This window comes from Colobus angolensis, unplaced genomic scaffold, assembly GCF_000951035.1.
Source record: "Colobus angolensis palliatus isolate OR3802 unplaced genomic scaffold, Cang.pa_1.0 Scaffold314, whole genome shotgun sequence".
Lineage (NCBI taxonomy): Eukaryota > Metazoa > Chordata > Mammalia > Primates > Cercopithecidae > Colobus > Colobus angolensis.
The window spans coordinates 308,620-328,942 of record NW_012116422.1 but is presented as its reverse complement, the minus strand read 5'-3'; the positions used below and the strand labels follow the sequence as shown (position 1 = coordinate 328,942).

General features: G+C 37.8%; 1 protein-coding gene across 5 annotated transcripts in view; it reads left to right on the top strand.

Annotated features, from left to right (window-relative positions):
• The window catches only part of RAPGEF6 (Rap guanine nucleotide exchange factor (GEF) 6), a 222,103-nt gene that overhangs the window by 157,456 nt on the left and 44,324 nt on the right, over nucleotides 1–20,323 (top strand). For 4 of the 5 annotated variants that reach the window (XM_011951038.1, XM_011951041.1, XM_011951037.1 and 1 more), the window contains exons 16-17: nucleotides 6,870–7,110; nucleotides 14,242–14,399. In XM_011951038.1, coding sequence (XP_011806428.1) covers nucleotides 6,870–7,110; nucleotides 14,242–14,399 — 399 coding nt within the window. Of the gene's footprint in view, nucleotides 1–6,869; nucleotides 7,111–14,241; nucleotides 14,400–17,129; nucleotides 17,145–20,323 lie in introns of all 5 variants that reach the window. The other variant, XM_011951040.1, reaches the window with a different exon arrangement.

The following is a 20,323-nucleotide window of genomic DNA, read 5'->3' as shown; positions in this document are numbered from 1 at the left end:
ATAGTGAAAAACTCTGGATGTGTCAAAGCCTTTTCCCACTCCTGGGACCGTATCCCAAAGTGACGTCTTTTTTTCCAGGGCCATTTTCCTATCCATAGAATACAACTGAGAGGATCTCCTTGATAAACTTACAGGTTTGTAGTTCAGTGCCCAAGACTGTAGCATTACAACCCTCGCTAGGATTGAGACTTTGAAAAGCTCTGTCTGAGGTGGATGTGTGCTGTACCTAACTGACCATCTAGGTGACCCAGAAAAACTTACAGTTTTGGCCCTGGACTTAGATTACAGGTGCCTGACAAAAGAAAATAAATATCTTCTTTAGAGGATACTAACAGCAACTTGTTATTTCTAAAAATAGTTTTTTTAAAAACAGAGTCAAGTAAAGATTATGAGGTACTCTTAAAAGTCAGTATGAGCCAGAACCAACAGAAACAGAAGCACAGGTGCTCCAGAATATCAGACACAGATTGTAAGTTTGCTATCTTATGTCCATGAAGATAAAAATCAAATTAAGTGTTCCATTTCCAGATAAGATGGAGTAAACACACACCACCCTTCATCTCCCACTGAGCTTAATAGTAAACCTGGACAGAATCATGACCCACTTATTTGAGAACTCTGAACAGCAAATAACAACAGGCAATTCACAGAAGAATACCGTAATTCAAAGTACCACCACCAGCAATGAATTCACTGTTATTTTAATTCTAGTATGCCCTAGGTTGGACTCAAGGCAACCTGAAACCTGGATGTGAGTACTGTGGTACAGTACTCAGGAGAGGCCTGGCTTGAGGAGTGAGAAAAGGGAAGTCCTACTAATAGCAGTTGTCCTGTGGAGAAAATTGACACTGCTTTTAGGCTTCATTGTATTCTAGTTTCCATGCAGGCGCTCACAGCCATCTGAAGTTCTCTTTCTCCTCCAAGAGTTCCTCTACCTGGCCCACACCTCATGTTTAGATTAAGCAAATGCACCCAGAGAAGAAAACAGCTGGCAATCTCAGTTTACTCTCTTCCTATTCTGGAATTTTAATTAATCTGTTCCTCTTGGCCTCCACAGCTTTCTAACATCTTCAAAAATCCCACTTCTAGGCCGGGCGGGGTGGCTCATGCCTGTACTCCCAGCACTTTGGGAGGCCAAGGCGGGCGGATCACAAGGTCAGGAGATCGAGACCATCCTGGCTAACACGCTGAAACCCATCTCTACTAAAAAATACAAAAAATTAGCCGGGCGTGGTGGTGGGCGCCTGTAGTCCCAGCTACTCCACTACTCAGGAGGCTGAGGCAGGAGAATGGTGTGAACCCGGGAGGCGGAGCTTGCAGTGAGCCGAGATCGCGCCACTGCACTCCAGCCTGGTGACAGAGCAAGACTCCATCTCAAAAAAAATAATAAAATAAAAATCCCACTTCTAGCCAAGCATGGTGGCTCATGCCTGTAATCCTAGCATTTTAGGAGGCTGAAGCAGGAGGATCACTTGAGGCTAGGAGTTCCAAGACCAGCCTGGGCAACATAGTGAAACCTGGTCTCTGCACAACACTAAAATTTAGCTGGGCATGGTAGCGTGCACCTGTAGTCCTAGCTACTTGGGAGGCTGAGGCAGGAAGATCACTTGAGCCCAGGAATTCAAGAGTATAATGAGCTGTGATTGTGTCCCTGCATTCCAGCCTGGGCAACAGAGCAAGATTCTGTCTCTAAATCCCAAAATCCCATTTCTCAGGTAACTTGTCTTTTTAAGTTTTAATAAAAGTAATACGTGCATGTATTTTGAAAACTAAAATACTAAAAATAGATATACAGTGGAACCATACTGTGTACAATATTCTGTGCCATTTCACATCAGTTCATACAGACCTACTTGTTACATAATTTTTATTATTACATAGAATTCTATTATCACCATAATCTGTTGAGTTAATGTCATATTGCTAGATATTTTAGATTGTTTATAGCTTTTGCTATTAACAGAGATATAATAAAAATTCTTTGTACTTTTATGTTCATATAATCCATCTATATGATAAATTTCTCAAAGTGGAATTACTTTTGACAGACACTACAAGGTTTTACTTTCTGAAAGTTTTATCACAATCTATGCTTCATTCATCAGTGTATAAGAGTGTCTTGGCCGGGTATAGTGGCTCACGCCTATAATCCCAGCACTTTGGGAGGCCCAGGCGGGCAGATCACAAGGTCAAGAGATCGAGACCATCCTGGCTAACCCTGTCTTTACTAAAAATACAAAAATTAGCTGGGTGTGGTGGCGGGCCTGTAGTCCCAGCTACTCGGGAGGCTGAGGCAGGAGAATTGCTTGAACCTGGGAGGCGGAGGTTGCAGTGAGCCGAGATCGCACCACTGCACTCCAGCCTGACAACAGAGCAAGACTCTGTGTCAAAAAAAAAGCCTCTGCCGTGGGTATAATCAGCCTTTTAAATTTCGATATACGTTATTTAATAACAAGTAAGGTTGAGCACCTTTTTTGTGTGTTTTGGCATTTCTTTTCTATAAAGTCTTTTTTTTTTTGAGATGGAGTCTCGCTCTGTCGCCCAGGCTGGAGTGCAGTGGCACAATCTCCACTCACTGCAAGCTCCGCCTCCCAGGTTCACACCATTCTCCTGCCTCAGCATCCTGAGTAGCTGGGACTACAGGTGACCACCACCACACCCTGCTAATTTTTTGTATTCTTTAATAGATACGGGGTTTCACCATGATAGCCAGGATGATCTCAATGTCCTGACTTCGTGATCCACCCACCTTGGCCTCCCAGAGTGCTGGGATTACAGGCGTGAGCCACCACACCCGGCCTCTATAAAGTCTTTTAATTTCGTCTGCCCCTTTTTATGGTTACTCATCTTTTATTGACTTGTTTGAGCACTTTATAAATTAAAATAGTATCTTTCAACTCTTTTTAAAGAGTTGAAAAGTTGAAAGTATTTTCCACAAGTGGTTTGTGTTTTGACTTTTGTTCCTTGTGTTTGTGAACTCATATACATGTATGTAAGAAGAGAGACATTTTTAGTTTTTATGTAGTCAAATTTAAGCTTTTATAGATTCTTTGGCACTTTTACTTTTGGTTTATGTACAATGTCTGATATTGCTGTTTAATAGCATTGTAACTGTGTGTGCTCGTTATCCTTTCATTTTTATCCCTATTTTTTTAAATTTAACACAATCATTTCTCTTCTTTAAAACAAACTACAAGCTCCACACATTTTTACTTATAATTACATACTCAGGTCCAGTGGAGAAATTTAACAGTTTTTTTTTTTTTTTGAGGCAGAGTCTTGCTCTGTTGCCCAGGTTGGAGTATAATGGCTCGATCTCGGCTCACTGCAACCTCCGCCTCCCAGGTTCAAGCGATTCTCCTGTCTCAGCCTCTGGAGTAGCTGGGATTGCAGGCATTTGCCACCATGCCCAGCTAATTTTTGTATTTTTAGTAGAGGTGGAGTTTCACCATGTTGACCAAGCTGGTCCCGAACTCCTGACCTCTGGTGATCCGCCCTCCTCAGCCTCCCAAAGTGCTGGGATTACAGGCATGAGCCACCACACCCAGCCAAATTTAACAATTTTTAAAAATAATTCAGTTACCTTATATACACACTACTAAGGAAATCTGCCCCCTCAAAGTTTTCCGGTTACTCCAACAGAAAATTTGAATACTTTAGCATAGCATTATATGGCCTCTACCTTGTTCTCTAGTCATTTTCATTTTCTTGAACTTTCCTTCTACCACAGGGACTTTGAACTTGAGATTTTCTCTACCTAGGATTACTCATCCTTCTCCTTCTTTGCCTAGTTAAAAATCTCATCTTTTTGATTTCTTTTTCCAAGGTGACTGACTTGCTTAAGGAAGATTGCCCTTTCCTGCTGTTTTAAGTAGTTCCTCTAGTTATATTTTATGCGTCTTAGACTGACTGTAAGTTCCACAACAGGAGTATTATACAAACATCAAGTGAAGTACCTGACCTATATTTATAGGTTAATATTTTTTGAATGAATGAATGTCTGACTTTTAGATTTAAAAAGTATTGGCCGGTCGTGGTGGCTCACCCCTATAGTCCCATCACTTTGGTAGGGCAAGACAGAAGGATTGTTTGAGCCCAGGCGTTCAAGACTAGCCTAGGAAACATAGTGAGACTGCATCTCTACAAAAATAGAAAAAATGAGCTGGGCGCAGTAGCACATGCCTGTAGTCCCAGCTACCCAGGAGGCAAAAGTGGGAGGATCACATGAGTCCATAAAGTCAAGGCTGCAGTGAGCTGTGATCTCCAGCCTGGACGACAGAGTGACACCTGACCCTGTTTCCAAAAAATACATATATAAATGTACATATATACATACACACACATGTGCATGTGTGTGTGTGTATATATATATTATTACCATATGGCTTAAAATAAAGTGAAATTTTAAAAATATTTATTTTAATCATGCAGACTTTATGGAAGGTAACTTCTAAAAAGTCTCCATCATTTTGAAAGCAGAAAAATGTACTTTTCATAAACTTGCACTGTGCTTTGGTAATGTGGTATCGTCCTTCTGTTGAAACTTTCAAATCAGTCCAGATTTTACAAGTGAATACCAAGTTGTAAATGTTTTAATCCATTCTTAAGGCTTTATCCATTTCTGTCTTACTTGTAAGTTCTTTGATTCTGTGGGAAACTCTTGCTTTTCTTTTCTGTTGTTTTTCAGAAAAATTTTCTGTGATTGGATTTTTCAGTGGGCATGTTTACATAATTTATAGCTTAAAAAATAAAAAAGTTGCCGCATATACTGCTCAAAGCTATATCTAATGATAAGCTGAGTGCTTCCACAGCTTATGCAGCTGAAGACATTTAACTCTATTCTAAGAATACACAACCACTATTTCTTTGTAATTCAGACTTCCTCAGCGCCATGACTCATCGCTGCTAGATATTTACCTTATACAGATTTATCTTTGCTTTATCCCAAGGAGATGTAGCCATCCTCACAAGGCAAAAATTTGGTGTAGGCAAATAGATTGCTAAAAAAGTAATTTCCCAAATGTACCTGCACCCCCATTAAGGATGAAGTAATTCACCAGACTTAGTTAGACTTGATAGAAAGATATCAGAGGCCGGGCACGGTGGCTTACACCTATAATCCCAGCACTTTGGAAGGCTGAAACAGGCAGATCTCTTGAGCCTAGAAGTTCGAGGTCATCCTTGGCAACATGTCAAAACCCCATCTCTACAAAAAAATACAAAAATTAACCTGGCATGGAGACACACTCCTGCAATCCCAGCTGCTCAAGAGGCTGAGGTGGGAGGATCACCTGAGCCCAGGAAGGCCAAGGATGCAGTGAGCTGTAATCATGCCACTGAACTCCAGCCTGGGCAACAGAGTGAGACCCTTTCTCAAAAAAAGAAAAAAAAAAGGGGGCAGACATGGTGGCTGACGCCTGTAATCCCAGCACTTTGGGAAGCCGAGGTGGGCAGATCACCTGAGGTCAGGAGTTCGAGACCAGCCTGACCAACATGGAGAAACGCCATCTCTGCTAAAAATACAAAATTAGCCAGGTATGGTGGTGTCATGTCTGTTATCCCAGCTACTCGGGAGGCCAAGGCAGGAGAACCGCTTGAACCCAGGAGGCAAAGGTTGTGGTGAGCCAAGATTGCACCATTGCACTGCAGCCTGGACAACTAGAGCGAGACTCTGTCTCAAAAAAAAAAAAAAAAAAAAAAAAGCAGTATCTAAGATATGATTGGTTGTTTACTTGTTTAGTTCAGACCACTGAAATGGATATTTTTTAGCAGCTTTACCGAATGACATAGCCTCTTAAATGTGACTGTGAGGAATCGTTATATATTACCAAATTTAAATTACCAAAATTAGGCCGGGCATGGTGGCTCATGCCTGTAGTCCCAGCACTTTGGGGGGCCGAAGTGGGTGAATCACCTGAGGTCAGGAGTTCGAGACCAGCCTGGCCAAGATGGGGAAACCCCACCTCTACTAAAAATACAAAACTTAGCCGAGTGTGGTGATACGTGCCTGTAATCCTAGCTACTCTGGAAGCTGAGACAGTAGAATCGCTTGAACCCAGAAGGTGGAGGTTGCAGTGAGCTGCGATTGCGCCACTGTACTCCATCCTGGGTGACAGAGTGAGACTCCGTCTCAAAATCAATCAATCAATAAATAAACAAAATTACTGTTTTTTGGAAAGTAAAAATAAAGACCAACAAAGCTTTTCTCATCTAAATTTTACATCTGAACCTGACTATAGTAGTGAGGTCTCATCTCAAATGACATATGTAGTTATCCCTCAGTATATGCATAGGGTTGTTTACAGGACCTCCACCCCATGTATACCAAAATTTGTGCATATTCCAGACTCACAGTTGGTTCTTCAGAGCCATACGCAGGTTTTTGCATCCCAAGAATACTGTATTTTCAATCCATGTTTGGTTGAAAAAAAATCCAAGTATAAATGGACCCACATAGTTCAAACTGATGTTGCTCAAGGGTCAGCTGTATTATAAGGAATAACATACAATAGAACCTAAATATCTGTTTCTGTAAAATTAGTGGATTTGTGTTATATTACTTACTACCTCAATAGGAATCTGTTTTTTTCAAACTTGCCTGTAGTCTGCCTTCTTCCTTTCCCTTCCCCCCACTGACTTTCCTTGTATTAGTGTTGGGCAACATCAGAAGTATAATCAGGTATAAAAACTAAAGAAAGAAGTAGATATAGCTGCTAAAGGACGGGTAAATACTTAACAATGTTTAGTTGAATGAGACCGCAAAAGTTCAAATAATGGAAAATCACTGTGTTTATCCTTAAAATTTGTTGTTGGTATAAAAATTTTCTAAAGAGAAGAAAAGAAATGACACATTTGTTTTATTTCCACAGTGTTCAAAGAGTTACTTTTTAGGACTGAACAAGAGAAATCTGGTGTTCCTCATATTCCCAAAATTGCTGAAAAAAAAAGTAATCGCCATTCTATCCAGCATGTGCCAGGAGATATTGAACAGACATCACAGGAGAAAGGAAGTAAGAAAGTTAAAGCAAATACTGTTTCAGGTGGAAGAAACAAAATCAGGAAGATTTTGGATAAAACACGATTTAGTATCTTGCCTCCAAAGCTATTTAGGTAGGTAATGCCAATCTTAACCATGCAGGAATTTTCATCTTCACTATAAAGTTTTTATTTGGGCTGGGGGGAGACTTGGGTAAGTTTTGCTTTATTATATAACTAGTGTATCATAAAGTCTTCAAACAGTACTTAAATAAGAATACATTTGAACTTCTCCCTATCACTTTCATGAAGTTACAACTTTCAGATTATATAATAGCATTATTTTGAATTTTGGAAAAGACTGCTCATTTTATTTTGTGAAATCTATTTTTAAATATTTTTGGTCCAATTTTAGTCTCCTGGTCCGTACAAATTGTACACCTTAAATCTTGGGACTCATTCACCAGTTTTTTTTTTTTTAATCCTTTTTCCTTTGCAGCAGCATTTATTCCTTCTTGAATTCTAAAGTTGAACTTTTTAATCAGACCTATTTCTATTTCCAAAATGGGATACCACCAAAACTTAGTAATACTTGAAGATTTTAAATGTAAATTAAGGTCTGTAAAATACTGATGGAATTAGACCACTAAATTGTCATGATTGGGGGATGACTCTGGTATATATTACATTAGCAACTTCCTGAAGCAATTACCAAAGTTCTAATCAAGAGCAGTATAATACTTAGCACATACTGGGCACTCAGTTCATATTTATTGAATAAGTTAAGACAGTGAATAATCAGTGAACGAAATAAAGCAACTTCAAAAAAATTAAAAGAAAATACTTATTTGCCTCCTGAAAGTTCCTGGTAATTTGCCAGATGATAGTTATAGAAACAAAAAGAGATAGTCCTTACCTCTGAGAAATTCACATCAGGAACCCTTATCCTCCACACATTTATTATATACTAAGCCAGAGACAGGAAGATAAATAGACCAAGGTTCTTATCCTCCAAGAGTTGATAATCTAAGCAAATTGCAAAGTTCTCACATTACAGGTTGATAAGTGGGGGCAGGAACAAACTTGTTAGGTTTGAATAGATTGTGTTTCTGTGTATATAACTAGAGCCGGAGCAACAGAAGTAGGCTATGAGGGACCTTGAGTATTATGCTAAAGATAATAGACTTCATCAATACAGCCAAAATAGCTCAGTTGGGAGAGCGTTAAACTGAAGATAATAGACTTCATCATGTCGTGACTGGGAGCCGTAAGAAGACATGTGATTTGATAAAATTTGTTCTTTTAGGAAGACCTCTCTGATGGCCATGTTAGTGATTTGGGGTTGTGGATACAGCACAATATAGCAGTGATAGCAGAGTGAACAATTGGGAGGCAACCTGGAATTGTGTCAGCTCTCATCTTTAGTGATAGCTATTTTTAAATATTTTTTCAATAATTAAAAAATCTCAGAGATTTTCCAGTCAGAAATGCTCATCTTCCTGAGTTCTTATTTCCAGCCAGGGAAACACATTTGCTTCTCATTTAATTTGGAACTCAGAGGATTAAAATACCCTGAACTTTTTCTAAAAGTTCATTACTCATTCTATCCTTGAGGTCGAGTGGCTTATAGAAATCATTACTTTAAAATACCAAAATTTTTGAATGTTGAGTGTACTGTAGTGAACACTATAAAAAAATGCATGGTCTCACAAATGGGGATTGAGTAAGGAGAATGTTAGAGGGGCCAGCCTACACTGAAGAGGTCGGGGACAGTTGGGGATGACTGGAAGTCACTGTGGAAAAGGGACAAGACCGAGGATCCAGAAGGCAGAAAAGAATGCATGAGGAGAATTCCTCAGGGGGTAATGCCCTGAGTTCCACTTCTAGAAACCTTAATGGGTTTTGTCTGGAATACATCTTTCTCCCATTAACTGCGTCTCATTTTGACCAGTGACACAGTTGTGACGTATCATCTAACGACAGACAACACTATAATTATAATTGTCTTCAACTTGTTACTATCACATTCTAACCAGCTGTACTCAAGTTTTAGGCAGCTAATCAGTATCTCAACTCCATATTATCCTTTGGTGAGAGGTGTGGGAATTAGTTACTATACCTGAATTCTGTCTTTGGTTGCAGCAAGAGGTGTAGAACTGAGGTCACCAGGAACAGTCAGTTGAATATTTTCAAGCATTATAACTTTATATTGGTACCCAAAAAAGAGGACTCTCTGGTAAAAATAGTTTTACTTAAACTCAGAAGGGATTATTGGATCTCTTGCTTTGTGTCAACAAGAAAACGCTTGGTTATGAATATAAATATAAATAAAATGCTGCACTGCAGAAGTTTATATTAACCTGTCTGTCCCTTCCAAACATGTTTCCAAGGAGTAAAATGCAAAGTATTTCAGCCACATAAATACAGAAAAAATAGGTTATCTTGGAAGTCAAAGGTTTCTGGAGGCTGTTTTGTTGGGAGAGCTGTCTTATCTTTCAGACTGGCCATTTTGCATTGTTGAGAATGTATCTTATATTTCTTGACAGTCACTTGAAGTGAATTCAGACAATTCCTTCTGCTACACAAAAGTATACTATCCTTTATATGTAAAGAGCTCTCAGAAATCAAATAGGAAAAAAAATCACTAAAACTCCAATGGAAAAATAGGCAGAAAACATGACTCAGATGTCCTGTATTGATACTGATCCAGGATATACAGTTTAATCCTGGATACCGTTTGTTTCATCACAGACTGACAAAAAGAATGATCAGGGACAGAATTGATAATGTAATAAGTTTTTTTTTTTTTTTTTTTTGAGACGGAGTCTCGCTCTGTCACCCAGGCTGGAGTGCTGTGGCCGGATCTCAGCTCACTGCAAGCTCCACCTCCCGGGTTCATGCCATTCTCCTGCCTCAGCCTCCCGAGTAGCTGGGACTACAGGCACCCGCCACCTCACCCGGCTAGTTTTTTGTATTTTTTTTAGTAGAGACGGGGTTTCACCATGTTAGCCAGGATGGTCTTGATCTCCTGACCTCGTGATCCGCCCGTCTCGGCCTCCCAAAGTGCTGGGATTACAGGCTTGAGCCACCGCGCCCGGCGATAATGTAATAAGTTTATAAAAGTTTAAACTGGTGTGCTAATATAAAGTGATGCCTTTTTATTAAAAGCTTTAAAAGTGGCAAAATTCTGGCTGGACACGCTGTCTCACATCTGTTATCCCAGCACTTTGGGAGGCCAAGATGGAGGGATCACTTGAGGCCAGGAGATTGAGACCAGCCTGACCAACATTGTGAAAGTCCATCTCTATCAAAAATACAAAAAACTAGCTGGACGACATAGTGGCGCACACTTGTAATCCCAGCTGCTTGGGAGGCTGAGGCAAGAGAACTACAAAAATTAGCTGGGCGTGGTGTGGCACATGCCTGTAATCCCAGCTACTCGGGAGGCTGTGGCAGGGAAATCACTTGAACCCAGGGAGGCGGAGGTTGTGGCAAGCCAAGGTCATGCCACTGCACTTAAGCCTGGGCGACAGAGTGAAACTCCTACTGAAAAATAAAAATAAATACATAAATAAATTTTAATTTTAGTAGAGACAGGGTTTCACCGTGTTGGCCAGGCTCGTCTGGAACTCCTGACCTCAAGTGATCCACCTGCCTTAGCCTCCCAGAGTGCTGGGATTACAGGTTTGAGCCACTGCACCCGGCCAGTAAATATTTTAAAATGACAAAATTCTTTGATTCAGTAATTCTGTTTCTAATAGTAATTAGATGAAGATTTATATATAGATACTGTAAGTTGTTTTATCTATACTAAAACAAAATTGGAACACCCTAAATGTCCATCTGCAAGGATTGATTAAATAAATTGTACTATACATCAGAAAAATGACTAGAAGGAAAAATATCATAATGTTGATTGTGGTTTTTGGAAGGCATGGTTTCATAGGTTATTTTTCCCTTCTGTGCTTTCTTTTTGTGTTTTACAAGTTTTCTTCTTGAACATTTGTTATTTTTTAATTGAAAAAAAATGTTTAATGAGTTCAATTTCACAATTTCTGAGCATCTCCTGTGTGCCAGACCTCTTTGGAAGAGGCACCAAGAACGGAAACTTGTTCTCTACCTTTAGCAGCACTCAATTCTGTAAGAGTAGAGGATGAGTTGTCACAGAAAAGGAAGAATGTAAGGAAAGAACAAATACTTGAGATAAGAATAGATAATTCCAAAATCCCAAAGAAATCATAATATAATTTTAAAAGAATGTTCCTAAAAATTAAAGTGAAAAATGTTACTAGTTTGAATTACATCTGTAAGTTAAGACAGAAGTACGGTTTTTATTGACCTAAGAATTCTTCACATTTCAGGAAATCTGTTTTTCTTTTTTAAAAATCATGCAGCTTTTATTTTAAAATCACAGTTGCCTAAGTAACATCTCTGTATCATTCATTGTAACAATCCCAGAAATAAACTGCCTTGCTTGCTTAACAGGAATTGTATTTTTCCTCCCCATTTCTTGTCAACATATTTTTTGTTTGCTTTTTAAATATTGGGATTCTTTTTTATTTACATATTGCTGATATTTATGTGGCCTTTTTAGTTTCATAATATGAAACCAAGTACTTTTATCCTAAGTAAATTTAATGTTGGGGAAGTATTGAGAAATTTTTTTAAACAATTTTGCTTCTGTTACTGCATCCCCTTCTCAGGAGACTGTTTTGGTAAGAATGATACAATTACTTGCCAAATGGGCTTTATCAACTCAGCTTTCAAATAAGCATGGAAATTTTGCCAACTAAATACTGTTTCATTCATGGCATAGCATGGATTGTACATAGCAGTATAGTTTTCATTTATGCACCTCACACTTTAATTACTACAATTTTGTAACCAGCTTTACATATTTATAGCTACACAATGTTATCTCTATTGAGCATTCAAAAGCAGAAGTGATGTTAAATAGCATCAGTAAGAGATACAAGGACTTTTTGTATTTTCTGTACGTCTTAATCTGTATAGTGATTCCAGCTTGCTGCAATCACTGATGCGGTTAATTCCCTTTAATAGAAAATTATAACTTTTTAATGTTGCTAAAGTTGCTTCTACTTTATTAGTAGTAGGACTGGACAGCCTCTTTAATGGTTTGCTTCCTTGGATTGTTATCACACCCTCTGTGTCCAAAAATTGATGTGTTTGTTTTCAAAAGTCAATTAAAGACTTTAAAAAAAAAAATCTTTATTTTCTATATAATTTAAATACCTTTGAAAGTGCTTTTTCCTCTTATTTTCTCTTACCTAACCTTAGAACATTTAACTCTGATCTTTAGGAATGCAAACCAAATTATAAGGAGCCTATTTAGGGTAAATGCAAATTATTTATCAAATGAGATATCTCCTTAGCTTTATCTGTCAAATTCTCGCCACAGGAAAGCACTTCCTGTTTCTATAGTACCTTTACTCGGACCTACCTCTACTTTTTAATATAAATTGAGTAAAATAAATCTCCCTTCTGGGTTTGTACTTTTCTTATTTTATTTTATTTTATTATTATTATTATTTTTTTTTTTTTTGATATGGAGTCTTGCTCTGTCGCCCAGGCTGGAGTGGAATGGCATGATCTCAGCTCTCTGCAACCTCCGCCTCCCGGGTTCAAGCGATTCTTCTGCCTCAGCCTCCCGAGTAGCTGGTATTACAGGCACGCACCACCCCACTCCTGGCTAATTTTAGTATTTTTAGTAGAGATGGGGTTTTGCCATGTTGGCCAGGCTGGTCTTAAACTCCTGACTCAGGTGATTCACCCACTTCCACCACCCAAAGTGCTGGGATTAAAGGTGTGAGCCAACGTGCCCAGCCCTGTTCTCATTTTAATTTTTGTAAAAGTAAGTCCATTCTTAAAGTCCTGTTTTCCTTTGCACCAAAACATTTGCCTATATTACCTAATTTTTCAGTATTCCTGGGGGAGATAGTATTGCTCACATTAACAGATGAGAAAACCAAAGTTTAGAAAGAGAACGAAATTTGCCTGAGTCAGGCGGCTAGTAGCTCAGGTCTGCCTGACATCAAAACTTGCCCTTGAAACACTAATCTTTGCTTTCTTCCATGTCTCTTTGCTTTTCTCTGACTCTTCAGCTCTGTCATATCCTGGCCCTCTCTTTCATGTCTGACTATTAACAGTCCTTTAGCAGTTTAATAGTCTTAACTCTCCATCTTGCATAGTTTTCTAATCTACCTAAGATCCTATATTTTACATCTAACATAATTTAAATGTAATCCATAGTATTCATTTATAATACTCTACCTTAATCTTTTTCATGATAATAGGTAAGTATTCTGTGATACTTCTGTTTGTATGCATAGCAAGTACTAGGCAGAATGCTTTATTTGATAAAATATAGACAAGAATTAATAGTAACAGCATTGGTTTTAACATAAATACAACCCTTAGAAGTAGTTTTTGGTTATTGATGTTGATGGAAATTTTTTTCACTGCTATCTTACATTTTGTAGGACTGTTTTGCTTAAAAGTAAGCTAAAATCTGGGGATATCTAAAACCTAAGTGACAGTGTTTGTTTCTTTGTTTTTATTTTTTCTCTTAGGTAGATTTAGAAGTTGTCCACATTTCTAAAATATTTAAAAGGAAGAATATTTTGTTTGCTTAAATAATTAGACTTGAGAGATTAAATAAGAAATAATGTACCCTTAGAATGAACTTTAGAGACTGTAATTTTCATAATTCTATTTTTTTTCTGGTCCAGTGTTTAAAGACCACTCTTTGTCACTTTACCTTGGCCCCATTATTATCTACTACCTGCCATATTTTTTGGTTCGAATGCAGGCTCCCTCTTTTTCCTAGAGGATCACGGAGATTTTCTGGAGAAAGGGAAAGAGAAAGAGAACACCTTGCTATGGTGTGACTGTGCATTTTTGGATACATATATTAGTGTCCACTCAAAGTGGCAAATTTGAAGGGTTGCCTAAATACTCAGGTTCCGTTTCTTCACCCAAACTGGGAGACACTAAATAAGACAATTTAATTAGGATGTAGTAGAATTACTTAGATGTATAAGTTAGATTTTATTTTAATGTAATTGTTAAAAATATTAGTGCCGTTTTTATCATTACAATTGTCTTTTAAAAATTGCTGTAGTATTTCAATTGTTTAAATCACCTCTTTGATTTGGTTCTGTTATGCCTTAGTGCACAGGGAACAGAAATGTTTACTACTTAAGTACTCTCAAATACTTTAAAGTGATATATGACATTCTTTTGAAGTGATGGAGGCCTAAGCCAATCACAAGATGACAGCATTGTGGGAACAAGGCACTGTAGGCATAGTCTGGCTATAATGCCCATCCCTGGAACACTCTCATCCAGCAGCCCTGATCTCCTGCAGCCTACCACCAGTATGTTGGATTTTTCCAATCCTTCAGGTAATTTTCATATGTGATTTTATATTGCCATATTGGTACCAAATGAACAAATAGATGGTTAAGCCTTGTGCAGCAAATACTAGAGTTACTTGCAGCCCTCTTAACTCTAGATTATGACTTGATGCAAAAAGCTAAAGGGAGATTGTCTTGTTCTGTTAATTTGAATGCTACATCCTCTAAAATAGAACAGAAGTACATGAAAAAGAGACTACCTCTGGCCAGGCGCGGTGGCTCACGCCTGTAATCCCAGCACTTCAGGAGGCTGAGGCGGGCAGATCACGAAGTCAGTAGATTGAGACCATCCTGGCTAATACAGTGAAACACCATCTCTACTAAAAATTCAAAAAATTAGCCAGGCGTGGTGGCAGGTGACTGTAGTCCCAGCTACTCGGGAGGCTGAGGCAGGAGAATGGTGTGAACCTGGGATGCAGAGCTTGCAGTGAGCCGAGATCGCGCCACTGTACTCCAGCCTGGGTGACAGAGCGAGACTCTGTCTCAAAAAAAAAAAAAAAAAAAGAGACTACCTCTAACCACAGAATTAGGTATCCTTTAGTAATCCTAATCTAAGCAGTAGAGTGAAAACAGAGACCCTTCTCAGCCAAGATATGTCTTACCCAGGGTGTGGGAAAGAATAAGGCAGATTATTAATCTAAGTGGCCTCACCTTTTTCTATCAGAAAAGTGTTCATAATTTTCTAAAAGCAGATTTTTTTCTCAAACACCTGAAGCTAAAGTTGTTGTATTTGTCATGTATTGTTATCAGAGCATGATAGCATAATTTTCATTGTTGTTTGTACTTTCAGTGTGGAATGTCAAGTTATTATTTTTGCATCTATTCATGTCGTGAGGCAAAAATTGTCACAATTATATAATCTAAAATTTTGTTACAAAGAAGAAAACCTTCAACTTTGAATAATTATATATCCATCACTTAAAGGATTTGAGATGGTTTTCAATAGAAAGCACATACAATTAAGCACTGAAACATATAATTGAGTCCAAGGAAAGGTGGGAGAAAAAAATGCTTCTACCAAAAGAAGCATAGTTCTGATTCACTTTCAGTTCTAGCAACTAGTGTAAAAAGGGAGGAAACTCAGTTCCATCTTGGTATTAGATGGAAATATAAGTGCCGTAGTAAAATTCATGTTTTATTATAGCAACTTCAGTAAAAACCTCAGGACATAACATAGTAACAGTTTAGTGAAAGTCATTCTGCACATGGTTTCTTCCTTTATATTTCAGTTGCCACTTAACCACTAGAGAGATTATTAAACCCAATAACATGTTCTGACACATCACACTCTCTACATGGCTGCCAGTGTTCTTTTCAGAACAAAGATTTAATGAGTCATTACTTTCCTAAAACATTTGTAGTGATTTTTATATTAGTGAAGTGTCATTCATGAGACAGAAAATACTCCAGTTATTTGATCCGAAGTTAATGTGAAGATTGTTACCAAGGTATAAAGTTAATTAAACTATTTACTGGAAAGGGTAAAGCAAGCACTAAGACATCACAGAGGTAAGAAAACTGCAAACTGGATTCAGTTCTTGGTACATAAAAGAAATGTCACCACCAGGGTGAAGAAGTGTTGCTGACCTGAACCCCCTTTCTAGCCTCCTGTTCTGTCATTCTCTCCCCACTATTACTTCATCCCTCCTTCCTGAGTATGGCATGAACTTTCAGAATGCCCTTTCTTTGCCTGTGTTTGCCACCCATGGCCCTCTCCTTGCATGTCCAGTGAACCTTTTTATTTGTCAATGCTGAACTCAAATGTTACTTCATCTGGGAAACCGACCTCCTTCTGCCACAGAGTCAGTCTCCTATTGTTTGCTATGTGGCAGGATGGGAATTTATTTCTGTGTCTCTGTGTGTGTGTTCTACAGCAGTGCTTTTCACACTACATAGAATATCCAAAAATAAAGTGTTTTCACACTTCCATAGCACAAATTAAATATATGCTTTCATAAAACAAGTATTAGGGATCTTACGATTTGTAGTTTTAATAGTTTATATGGCTGTATGTTTGCCATAGGTATATGTAGGATGTGGGGCTGAGGGAATAAGGGATAGGGTTGTAGGAAGAGGCGAGAGAGAAGTTGGAGATTTAGCTGGGGGAACAAAGAGAAGAGGTTGAAATTATTATGTTTTAGAAACTAAGTCCCTATGGAGCTGAAATTCAGACCTCTAAAGAGAAGGTGTGTTACTCAACTTGATTTCAGGTTGATTACATAATTCTCTCCTTGAGAACATGTTCAAAGGACTAAAGATGAAGATGCTTTTTTCAAACCTGTTCAGAGAACATCTGATATGTCTCAGTCTGCAGCATGTGCTTGTACCAGTAATGTGAACACATATATGATAGGTATTTAACTTATATTTTTAAACCCCTGAATATGTAATTTTGTGAAAAGTTTTTTATCTAGTGATGGATACTATTTATATTTGGATTGAAGAAAACATCAATTCCCAATTAATTCCAAATTCAGCTTCTTATGTAATTTATACAACACAAAAATTTAAATGAGCCATGTACATCACATATGTATATTATAAGACATATGTAACAGCCAAGTTTGATTAATGTTTATCAGTCTTGAGCTTACCTATATTTATCCTGCATTTTCAAAGTTATTACTAGATCAGAATGAAAGTGAGGGCAAAGCTACAGAACTGTAAGTTTGTTTCTGATTGCTTACTTTGATTTTGCTTTATTTTTGCTGCATACAGCTGTTGGTTTTTATTGTAAGTATCTTAAAGACTATGGTATTCTGTTGCCCTTGTTTGTATGTATTATTTTGCTATTTTTTAAAAGTCCAGTGATACAGAATTGAATGAAGTAGTAAGCAGAACTTTTCTTTCCACTTAGAAGGTAGCCAGTATTAACTGGCAGATGTCCTTTTAGTCATTTTTTTAAATATATGTATGTTTTTATGTTTGGATAGAATCAGTATACATGCTATTCTGTAACTTCTGAAATGTTCTTTGGGGTTTCTGACTCAATACAAGATGAGTCGTAAAAAAAATTAGGAGTGTGTGGCTAAAAGGAATTCAAAAAGGAATTTTTTTTTCTAGATCTGCATGTAGGACTTACAGCTTACTTCTTTTCACTTAATAGCATGAACCCTTATTTGATTTATTTCATATAGTAAACTTTTCTTCATTGAAAATTTCTTATTTTTATTAGTTTTTAATTATAAAGGAACACAATCATAGCTTTTAAAAAATTAAACTGCCAGGATAAGATACAATATAAAAGTCACCATTCCCCCAGAATTTAGTTCTTAATTTGCTTATATATCCTTCCAGAAATTTCATTGCACATAAAATGTGTGTGCCATTGCTTGCACCCCAAATGAGATGTTTTACTTTTTTTCCACTTAACTGTTTCACTTTAGCAATATACCTTTGAACACTTTTCTGTTTCAAGATGTGTTGTTCTACCACAAATTTTTAAACAGCTAACAATTTTTTTGACCAGTCCCTGTTAGTAGACACTTATAGTATTGCCTAATCTTTGTGTTCACGTATCTTTACCTGTTTTATATATGCATTATTATATGTTGAGTTTTGAAAAACTATTTTGTGGGAATGTGTTTTCTTTCTCATTATATAAGTGCCTAAAAAAATACGTGTTTTGCCCCTTGACCTGCAAAACTTAAAATGTTTACTATCTGGCTCTTTACAGAACAATTTTTTCAATCCTTAGTATACCACTACCCTTTGTTTTTTTGTGTGATGCTTTTCACTATATGAATTTTCTTCCTTACTTGATGTCTTGTCTGTCCTTGAGCTCATGTTTACTCACTTGAATGTAAGTAAATTCCCTGAGAGTAGAGGCTTTATGTGTCTCACTTACCACTGTATCTTCATCACCTGGAACCCTGTTGACACTCAACAGGCACTTCATAAATATTTATTCATCAATTAACAATTTAAAGCAGAATGAAAAGTCAGTCTTTTTTTTTTTTAAAGATCATCTTAAATACCTAAAAGTTCTCCCATTTTTAGTGTAATCTCAGTCAGTACGTACATCCTTCAAGTATTCATTTTTTAATTTTACTGCTATAAGATTTATAAGTTAGCTCTCTAGAAATTTCATCTATGGCTGAAAGTCTAGATATCTGAGGTTTCTATTAAATTTATTTACCTATTACATAAGATTTCTAAACATGAACTATGAATCTTGATCCTCCAAGATTTTTTTTTTTTTTTTGACAGAGTCTCTCTCTGTCACCCAGGCTGGACTGCAGTAGTGTGATCTCGGCTCACTGCAACCTCTACCTCCTGGGCTCAAGTGATCCTCCCACCTCAGACTCCCGAGTAGCTGGGCCTATAGGCACACACCACCACGCCCAGATAACATTTGTAATTTTTGTGGAGGCAGGGCTTCTCCATGTTCCCCAGGCTGGTTTTGATCTCCTGGGCTCAAGTGGTCTGCTCACCTCAGCCCCGCAAAGTGCTAGAATTATAAGCATGAACCACCACCCCGGCTTCCAAGATTCTTTTTAAATGTCTGTTTTGCTTTTAAAATTGTACTGTATTTTTGTGTGCATTTTAGCTTTGTGCCTAAAATTTGAAATGATTGGATCATTTTTTTCCCTTTTGATTCAACTTTATTGGAACATATTGACCATCTAAGCGATTAACGTTTGAGTGCTGCATGCCAAATACTGTACTTGGCATGTATGTTGTTTTCCTACTAACAAGAAACATGTTTGCAAAGAGTATTATATAATATATGTGTAACAATTCTAAAATACAGGTTTACACTGTCATTAATATTAATGCAAATAAAGTTTTTCCTCTGATGGCTCTCCATCACTTTTCCAAGTTGACATTTGTTACCTTGGCAGTTTCACCAGAGTTTGGATTAAGGGATACCCTTTAAATAATCCCATTTATGAATCTGTTCTAAAGGTATCCATTTGTGATACCTGAATCACTCTTATGTGATCATATAACAATTTGTCCTTCACATGGACAAATCACTTTAACAAAGTATGACTTTTTAACACTATGCAGCAAGATACACAGTTGTGTGCTCCTTCCCAGAAGATGTTACAATATATTAGCAGCAAGGGAAAAGAACATGAAGTGTGTACAAATTCCCACCCTGTCTTTGTGAATAAATTTCTCTGAAGAAAATAATAAAAGGTATCAGAACATCTCCCCATTCCCTCAAGGTCAGTCAGTACCACTGGCTAAGGCTCAGCCCCCAAAGATCTAGTAAAATGATTCAATTCTGGAGCCCAGGATGGCTGGGACCTACTTTTATGAAGAGGGTAGCAACAGTACAGGTAATAACAGTATATTGTTTGTTCCTTTTTCATGGACTTAAAAAGATATTGGAAACCCATTTGTTTAGTATATTTCTCTTGGCAAACTGAAATGTCCATTTGTTTGCAATAATCTTCTAGCACAGGGTAGAGAAGTTATTAGTCCGTTTTCACGCTGCTGATAAAGACATACCCACGACTGGGCAATTTACAAAGGAAAGAGGTTTAATGCACTTAACGGTTCCACGTGGCTGGGGAAGCCTCACAATCATGGCAGACAGCAAGGAGAAGCAAGTCACATCTTGGGTGACAGCAGGCAAAGAGAGTTTGTGCAGGGGAACTCCTCTTTTTAAAACCATCAGATCTCATGAGACTTATTCACTGTTGTGAGAACAGCATGAGAAAGACTCGCCCCCATGATTCAGTTACCTCCCACTGGCTCCCTCCCATGACATGTGGGAATTGTGGGAGTTAACAATTCAAGATGAGATTTGGTTGGGGACACAGCCAAACCATTTCAAGAAGTATCTCTGATTTTGGTGAATCTTGAAACAGTCCCACCTTGTAGGTTTAAAAACCTGATGATGTCAGCAGCCTACTAAGGATTGGCTCATCAGAATGAAATCTGAACAAGGTGCATTTGAT